This window comes from Gavialis gangeticus, unplaced genomic scaffold (assembly GCF_001723915.1).
Source record: "Gavialis gangeticus isolate Ggan-Ray unplaced genomic scaffold, GavGan_comp1, whole genome shotgun sequence".
In the NCBI taxonomy this organism is placed as follows: domain Eukaryota; kingdom Metazoa; phylum Chordata; order Crocodylia; family Gavialidae; genus Gavialis; species Gavialis gangeticus.
This window is the reverse complement of record NW_017729022.1, coordinates 108,858,992-108,868,654: the sequence shown is the minus strand read 5'-3', so window position 1 is coordinate 108,868,654 and position 9,663 is coordinate 108,858,992. Positions and strand designations below refer to the sequence as shown.

The following is a 9,663-nucleotide window of genomic DNA, read 5'->3' as shown; positions in this document are numbered from 1 at the left end:
AGGAACACGGAGGCAAAGAACTTGTTGAAGAGTTCTGCCTTCTCTCGCGCGTCCGTCACCAACTGCCCTGCCCTGCCCTGCCCTGCCCTGCCCTGCCCCACAGGGGTCCAATGTTACCCCGAGACTTCTTCTTGCTACCTATATACTTGAAGAAGGACTTTTTGTTATCCTTAATCCCAGAAACTAATCTAAGCTCCCGTGCTGCTTTAGCCTTCCTTACCAAATCCCTACAAGCTCGGGTCAGGGAAGTGTACTCCTCCTTTGTCCCTGCCCCCTGCTTCCACCACCAGTATGCTTTTTTCTTTGCCCTCAGGCCAGCCTGGATATCCACACTCAGCCATGAAGGTTTCTTGGACCCTTTTCCCACCTTCCTGCACAGTGGAATTGCATCCTGCTGCGTCCCAAGGATAGCCTCCTTGAGGAAGGACCACCTTTCCTGGACCCCCATACTAGCTACACCCTGGGCTCCGAGTGCCTCCCTGACTACTGCCCTGAGCACATCAAAGTTGGCTTTCCTAAAGTCAAGCATTTGCATTGTGCTAGTTACCCTCCCCATTTTTCTCTGAATAGCAAACTGGATCATTTCATGATCACTGTCCCCTAGCCTCCCTTGTTGTGGTACCCAACTTCATAATGTTTTATTGGTTACAGCGCTCTCCCAGGAATGGAAGAATGCAAACCAATTTCCCTCTCTGTCTAATGGGATTCAAATCCATAATTCTCACTTCTTAGAATGTCCTAATTGCCAGGTCAGGCCATAGCCTAATGTGGAGTAGGGCCCTTCCCTCACTCCTATTGAAAATGAACCACTGGACAGAAAAGTACTAGAGAAGGCTGTTCTTTTCCTTCCCTTCTCTTTGCCCCCACCTCCCAAATAATCTGTAACCTGTTAGTTAAGGCAATTTGCTTGCAAGTGGGAGATGTGGGTTTGAGCCCCTCAGGTAGAGGAGGGTATTAAACCCATGTCCCCACTGGAAGGTGGCAGAAGTAATGTTTTCTTGCAGCCCTAGGTAAGACATTGGGGGAGCAGGATTTAAGATTTAACCAGGCACGCAAGGCTAGGCTTAAGGCTAGTGCTTATTTATTACCAGAACTCCAGCAAGCTGTTCCTGAGCAAACTGTCTCCAGCAAAGCCAGAGTTTTCTGATTACTGTATGGCAGCTCTAAAGGAACACACCCTTACTGTTAGTAGGAAACTAACTGTTTATCTAGTGGGTAATTTATTGCGGCCCTATTTTGCCTTCCGTTAAACCTCCTCCCAACCGTAGGTTGGTACCTGAGAAGGTGCACTTTGTCTTTTGGTATATGGGGCAACCGTCAACCAGGTAACTAGAAAGGTTAACCAAAACGGAAAATACAGGTGAGTTACTCTAACTTCTCCAGGGATGTATGATTAACTTTAATAATGTCTTAATAATAATGCCATATACAGTCCTCCACTGACCACCATTATACACATAAGCAGGAGTCAACACTAGTCAAACAATGACACTCTGTTGAAATAGCAACCAAATTACATAGGTATTTTAATAAAGCGTGTTAACAAGAACTTTGATTTTCTAGTGGTTTTGTTTATTTTTCTAAAAACTGGGAAGCCATTCCATATTCACAGCTGCTTCCGTAAATCTCCAACATTTTACCTGTCAGTCAAAGATACTATTTTTTTTTTATTTTCCACTATTTCAGCTTAAGTCTTCCTCATTTCCATAGGCTTTTTTGCTTTATTTCTGTACCTTTACTGCTTTTGTTATGTCAGTGGTGTCCATGGGGCATTTTTAAAGGTGTCTGCAATGCCTGAAAATTTAATTAAAAATGAAGCCTCAAGAACCCTGTCACCTTTTCCATGTTTAATACATAATGAGACCAGAGAGAGATTTTACCACATAATTTGCATCTTGCAGGGCAAGATAGACATGCACATTGTGCCATCTCATCCCAAATAAATATATCCTTAAAAATGTACCTTTTGTGGTACTAGTATAATTATCTTAGTTAAGTGTGTGTGGGTTTTTTTTAAAAATCAAAATAGTTATACCAGTATAATCCTTAGCATAGTTAAGTCAATGTAGCCACTGCTAGGTAAAATAGGGAATAATTAATTCTGCCATGAGTTCCTTTACACTGTCATAAATTCATCTACTGTACGAAAGAGTTGTTCCTCTTTAACTGTACCAATATAGTTAAAGAGTACACCTGAGTGTAGGCATGTCCTTGAATAACTAAATATTGTTATGGCACAAGAAGCATGTTTCCTGTACTTCATATTGGAAGTACCTGGGGAACCCTGAGGTAATATTATTTTGTTACCTAATGTAATCTAAAAGTTGTAAGGGGAAGTCTCTACCTGGTATTGTCTTATGTGGTGTAGATTTAACCTGTCTGAATAGGATTATATAGGGTTTATTAATGGCTATAATTATTTGCATCAGTATAAAACTGGATTAATTCTGTTCAGTAATATTAAGTCCCAAGTCATAGAAAAATAGTTGGAAGGGGTGGCAAGGGGTCATCCAGTCTAACACTACTCAAGGCAGGATTGTTTGTGTATAAATTATTACAGCTGTGTGAAGCTGTGGTCCCTGATTCGATTTCGCAGAGATTTGGCCTGATTTGGTGGCCGAATCTCCGAATCCGAACTGAAACAGAGGACCGTTTAATCTCTCCAAATCCAATCCGAACCCTCCAAATCAATTTGGAGAGATTCAGAAAGATCCAGTGATTTAGACACAGACACAGCTTAAAATGCTTTTTCTACATATCTCAAGGTAGCAGGTGGCTCATGAATGCTGCAGTGCTGGGGCAGATGCACCATCCCTCAGAAGCATGGGGCTGGGGGGGGAGGGTCACCAGTGTGCTCAGCAGCAGACCCAGAAGTGAACCAGAAGCACTTCCAGTTCACTTCCGGGTCTGCCGGCAGAGCACCTAGGTGACCCCCCCCATGCCTCTCTGGCTTGGTGACTGGTGCCTCCTGGGTCTGGGAGGGGTCCCTCTGTGGCCAATCCCTGAGCCAGGCATCTGCCCGCATGCTCCCTGACGGACCGGGAGGTGGACCGGAAGTACTTCTGGGTTCACCGACGAGCATGTGGAGGGCCCCCCGTGCTCCTGTGGGACACTCCATCCACCCTAGCATTGCAGCATTCACAAGCCGGGCTGGTACCTCGAGGCATGTAGAAAAAACATTTAAAGCTGTGTCTATGTCCAAATATCTGATTTTCTGAATCAGCACTGAATCTGTCGATTCGGATTCAGGCCAGTTGAATCAGGGACAGTGACAAATTGAATCACTGTCCCTGACTTGGGCTGAATCTGAATCCAAATCTAAAAGGGCCCACTTCACACACCCCTATAAATTATCCCAGCCAAGAGTTTGTCTAATCTGAATTTAACAATTTCCAATTATGGAAATTACATGGTCTCCCTGAGTAATCTGTTCACACCCTTCCCCAGACTTAACCACCCTCATAGAAAATTCTTCCTAATTTCCAACCTTTATTGTAATTTAAGCCCATTGCTTCTTGCCCTGTTATCAGTGAACACAGGCAGTAGTCAATCACCATCCTCTTTATAATAATAATCCCACTTTGTATTCAAAGACTATTAACCAATTTCCCCAGTCTTCTCTTTTCCATAATGGATAATCCTGATTCTTCCAATCTCTCCTTAGAAATTATGTTTTCAGACCTCTACTTATTTTGTTTGCTGTCTCCAGGAATCTTTCTAGTTTATTCACTGGGTGACCCTGGTGCTAAAAAGAGTGAAAAAATTATTTCCCATGTTATGCACACAGCACTCCTGTTAATACAGCCCAGTATACTACTTGGTTTTTTGTTTTAGTTTGTTTAATTTTTGCAGTATTATTACATTGTTGAGTCATATTCAGTGCACAGTTCACTGTAACTCCCAGGTCCTTTTCTGCAGTAGTGCAGTTGACACAGTTGCCTCACATTTTATATTTGTTCCTGCTTGACTGTAGCACTTTGTACTTGTCCTTACTGAATTTCACGCAATTTATTTCAGACCCTCTGCCCAATTCTTCAAGGCCATTTTGAATTCTAATTCTTTCCCCTAAAGCAGTACACCCTATCCAGTTTGGTGTAATCTGTGAGTCCACTAAGCACATATACAGTTCTGTCCTCCATAACATTAACTAAGATATTGAGCAGTACCAAGCTTACGACAGACTCCTAGGGAACCTCACCTGACACCTCCTACCATTTTGACACTGAGCCACTGATGACTATATTTTAAAACTGATTGTCCAACCAGTTATGCACTCACCTTATAGTAAGTTCATGTAGACTAATTTCCTCAGGGTACTTAGAAGAATGTTACCAGAGACAATGCCATAAGCCTTGCTACAGAGGATGTCACTGTTCTTCCCGCATTCACAAAGCCTGTCACCTTCTCATGGAAGGAAATCAGTTTAGTTAAGCATGACTTCATCTTGACAAATCCATGTTGGTTGTTCCTAATCACCTTGTTATCCTTTGCATCAGCATGTGGCCTGTGAGTAGTTAAATCACAGCCTGAAGGGGCAGAAATTCTGCAGTGGGGCAGGTGGCAGTGGTGTTAACCCCATGGCTGCCAAAGGTGCTGTATTGGTGGGGCCAGCACCTGAGAGGCTAACAGTGCCGCAGCTTGCCCTGGTGCATTATTTCTGAGTTAAAATCCCCATTGGGGATATCATTTGGCAGTAGGAGGGCAAGTGGTGGTGGCAGCGTTAAACCCATAGGTACTGCTTTCCATGATGTTGAATTTCCAGGTCAAGGTCCCCATTGGGACCCCACTGCCTTTTGGTGGCACGGCAAGGGATGGCAGCATGGTCAGCATGTGGGGTTTAACACCACTGCTGCTGCTACCTGAGGTGGATCTTCCAGTCCACCAAAGGCCCCATGGTCCAGATTTGTCCTGCCAAACCAAATGAGCTGGATAACCCTGCTCTAAGTGCTTAAAAACACATTAAATACATTGATGATATGCTCCAGCATCTTTAGACTGAATTAAACTGCCCACTCCGTAATTCTCTAAGTCCTTTTTTTAAAAGATGGGCACTATATTTGCCTTTTAACAGTTTCCTGAGACCTCACCTGACTCCCTTGAGTTCTCAGAGACTAGCTAGTGGCTGTACAATTACATCAGCTGGTTCCAGGTATTTTCTAGGATGTCTCATTTGATGCGGCACTTTTGAAAACACCCACCTTATTTAAGTCATCTCTAACCTGTTCTTTCCCCATAGTAGATTGATTATCTACCCCCAGGCTTGCTGCTGACTGTTTATCATCAGATATTTGACGTTCTTTGTAAATACTGAGTTAAAAAGGCATTAAACACTTCAGCTTTCTCTGCATGGTCCATTGTTTTCCTTCTCTATTCAGCATGTGACATTCAGCTAAACGGAAGCCTAAATCACAGCAGAGGATGTGAATTCCAGAACTAAAGCCTTCTCTCTGAAAATGCCCTGTCCACTACCCACCAATGTTTAGATGGCAATATCAAGCATGATATGGGTTAAGGGAATCCAGGATGGGGAGGCACTGCCACTTGCATGCGCATACACACACACATACACACACAGACACCCCCGCTCCTCACAACCCGTTGCTCCCGGGAGCAGGACAGGACACGGAGGGACAGTGTGTAGGCCCACAGCTGAGCTCCATCCCCATGTGCAGAGGCTGGACCTCGCTGGGAATAACCTCCCCCCCTCCCCACAATGGCTGCCCAGGGCTGCAATGTAGAACCCAGGCCTCTGCAGTGGCTGCAGCAGCAGGGCGAACGGCTGCTGGCAGTGGGTGACCAACCTATCTTGCCCTATGCAGGTGCCCAAGCCCTGCCCCTGGTGCTGGCCTGCTCTACCCTGGCTGATCCCTGCCACATGCAGGAGGAGCAGTGCACAGCCCAATCCAGCCCAACCCAGCCTCCACTCTGCCTCACACTGCACCTTCAGCCGCTGTTCAGCAGGAGCCAGATCAGGTACTGTGAGACATATTGTCACCCTAAGCATGGTACATGCTAAGTACAAAACAACTAGTGCTAGGGATAGAGCAGAAAAGATACTTGCAATATAACAGTGGGTACTTCATACAAGGCACCAAAAAAGTTGTTTTATTCAACCTCTGTGTGTGTGTGTGTGTGTGTGTGTGTGTGTGTGTGTGTGTGTGTACACACACAGAGGATGGGGGAAACAACTTTTTTTGGGGTGCTCTGTATGAAGTATCCACTGTTATGGTGCAAGTATCTTTTGGGCCCAACACTTAGTGCTAGTTGCTTTATGCTTAGCGTGTACTTAGCACGTGTGCGTGTGTATGTGTGTGTGTATTAACGTCAATGGGATTTAAACATGTGCAAAAGTGTTTTGCTGAGCAGGTATAGACATAAGCTTATGCTTAAATGCTCTCTCCTTGTGCCACATTATAGGGCTTTTCTTTTCAGCAAGTGCTTTGTGGCTGTGCAAGAGACATTATGGTGACTTTCTTCTGGACAAACAGTTGGCTGCAAATGCATTGGGCCTAGCAGGCCCATTTCAGCCCCATGGTTTTTTTGAACCATGGCCTACATGCACAGGTCCTTGGCAAAAGGTCACAAAGGTGGCTTGGCACAGACCTCCTCCACATCCTAGTCAGCCAGGAACAAAACAATGCAATGCCAAATGTATTCCTTCAACTAACACTGGCAGTCTGATAACCATTATCTTCCAGGTACTTGGTCCAAACTGATCACCTCTGGTAGCTTGATAAATTACAGGCTTCTACATTTAACAGGAGTACTTTGAATGGTTGTGAGAAGAAAGCTCTTATTAGAACCAATAATTCAAACTCAATTAAACATCCCCAACACAGGAGGAAGGAGGCTCATTGTTGCTGCAATACTGAAAAACACAGGCTGCACGGGATATAAATATAGACAGGCAACATTAACATTTCTAAATTTTCTATGCAAATAAGTAAAGGTAAAATTTGGGCAACAGTCTGATTGATTCACACACCTGCCTCTGCTTTGCTTTGGGCTGGACACTAACATGTGATTGAGCATGGGTAAAACTGAGAAAAAAGCCCACTGGGGGCTGTAAAATAGAGGAAAGGTCCCTGTGGGATAAGTTTTGCCATAGCTTTTTAGCAACACATTAGCTGAGCCAACCGTGAGGCAGAATGCTCATGTGGGCTGCTGACGCTGGAGCATTTGATTAGCTCAGTAGAGCAGCTGGGCCTGTGGGATGCTGAACCTTTAAAAGACAGAGCTGGAAGTTCCACATTGGTGCCAGGTGGAGACTTCTCCTTCCCTGGTGTTACAGAATGTTTTACCTCGACACAGACTAAATTTGGATTTCAACTCTCCTGAAGTTCAGGATCTCCTTCCTCTGCTTTTCTTCTTCTACTGGATGCCTCCCTCTCCCTTTTTTCTCCCCTCTGTCTCTTCACTGTCCCCCCAACCCAGCCTAAGAGCAGATCTATACTGGCCCAGTACTGTGCTAAGGAGTGAGACAGGCTGCTCCTGCTGCTCTTGTCTCTTGGTCTGTGTTTAGCTCCATACTGAGGCAGTCCTTTTACCAGGACTTCTGTTTCAGGAACAGGCATCGTGGCCCTTGTACAGTACTGAGGCAGTGTAGATGGACCATAAGCGGCTCCCTCCCTGCCCAGACTCTCATGGCATTTGCTTTTTCCTGATGCCTCAGCATGCATGGCTCCATCCTTCCTTCTGTAGGTAAACCTCACCTGAATGAGGAGACCTGTATCGAAAGTCCTCTTTGGTCAGCAGCAGGAGAGCTTTTCCATTCATCTCAAAAGTGTTGCTGTCAATTGGCCTCAAGGAAAACTCCTTCTCTGCCCACTTGAGCCACTGAGCCACATCTTCTCTGCTCCAGTAAACTGGCTGCAAACCTGTGGGGAGACAGAGAAAGTGTATTTATGTTAAGGAACAGGAACAAAACACACTGGATTCTGGGGAAGTATTAGTGAATAATCACCAGCAGCACTTGTATGCAGAATCTGATACTGATGGTGGAGGAAGTGTCAGGACGATAAGCCCAAACATCTTACCGAAGTACTCCATAATTAATAAGCTGTACTGGTACAATCGTGTCCACACTCCAGGGTTCTATAGCTCTAAGTATCTTGTAACGGTTATTCGTAGTGTTGAACTGATGCTGTAGCCATGATGGTCCAGGAATTATGTAAGAAGCAAGGATTTTTGCAGCTGATATCTTCCATTGGACAAACTGCCCAGTTGGGATTAATGGCATTAATGCCATCTTGAAAGCTTCTCTAACAAACACAAGGTATTAATTCCATTAATCCCTACCATGCAGTTGGCCCAAGAAAATGTATCACACATAAAAATCCTTGCCTCTCTGTAAGAGAAAAGCAGCGCAACTTTTTAGGGCCTTAGACAAAGCAGTTAAGTTTGAACGTGGAGCCTGCTCTTGCTGTCAGTAAAGCCAAAGGCATTTTGCCCTCTGACTTCATTGGGCACAGGATGAAATCTGAGATGTGAGTTTCAATATGAGTTTTATAGACAGTTTTAAAATAGCTTTCTTTCCCAGGAAAGGAGGCAGCATAGTGAAGAGCTGTTTATACCTAGACAGGTAGGTAGACAGATTATTTCTATTCACTAATAGATAAAAGTTCCCTTTCCTGTCCCCCTTGTAAGATGACTCATTGTTTGACTTGCTACACCTGTTATGCATAAATGAAAGATTCACACTGTGTATAGGAACATAAAATTTGCCATATCTGATCAGATCTTTTGTACACAGCCTCTGGCAGTGGCTAATATCTTATGCTTCAGAGGAAAATGAACCTCTCTTCCTCATATTGCACCTGGCTGATTGTATGCTGTTGCACATGGAAAAAATACCTCTTTCCGGCACCCTGTTTCATGAGATTTGATTACCTCTATCTTTGCAAGGATAACTACAAACATTCTAGGTTTTTAACATATATTTGCAACCTGTTTTTGAGTTTAAACAAAGTGACAGGTAGTGAATATTATTCTGGTGGTATTTAAGATTCAGATTCTCAGCCAGCTGCTATTTGGAAAGCCCCTGTGCTAAATTACATACAGAACTGAATCTGAGTCAGGAGGAGAATTGAGAGTAAACTTCTGGAGCTTCAGATGAGAACATACTTGACCTCAGGAAGGGAAGGGAAAGGACTTAGATGAACAGTGGTCTCCTCAGCAGAATGGCATCTTGTTAAATGTGTCTTCATTTCTAATGTTCGCCCTAAATTTTACAGTAAGTGCCATACTAACAAACAACAACCCCCTTGCACTAAAATTTGCATCTAATTGCTCCTGCAAGAGGACCCAACCTCTCTATGTGCTTTCATGTTACCCACTGGCTGCAATGGGACTCATGGGGTGAGTGTTTCCTGTAGGTCCATTCTCTGGTGAAGGTGTGTGCAAGGTGAGCACTGTGCTCTAAAACAGCAGATCTCAACCCTTGGGTTGCATCCCAAAAGTGGCTGCAAGAATATTTCAAAGGGTCACAAGTTGCAGCAGAGTAGTGGCGGGGAGGAAGGCGCCTGCCCATTCCAGTGGGGGAAGGGGACGGGGGAGAGCTGTGTGGCCAGGCTGGCAGCACCAGGGCCGGTGCCCGTGCTCGCAGGGGTGGGGTGGCCAGGAGATGCTGGCGCAGTGTGCAGCCCCAGCCCAGGGCAGAGGGGG

At 44.8% G+C, this 9,663-nt stretch overlaps 1 protein-coding gene across 6 annotated transcripts in view; it reads right to left on the bottom strand.

Moving 5' to 3' along the window:
- The window catches only part of ETV6 (ETS variant 6), a 199,593-nt gene that overhangs the window by 37,576 nt on the left and 152,354 nt on the right, over positions 1–9,663 (bottom strand). For all 6 annotated transcript variants that reach the window (XM_019515951.1, XM_019515950.1, XM_019515952.1 and 3 more), the window contains one exon: positions 7,713–7,877. In XM_019515951.1, coding sequence (XP_019371496.1) covers positions 7,713–7,877 — 165 coding nt within the window. The remainder of the gene's footprint in view (positions 1–7,712; positions 7,878–9,663) is intronic.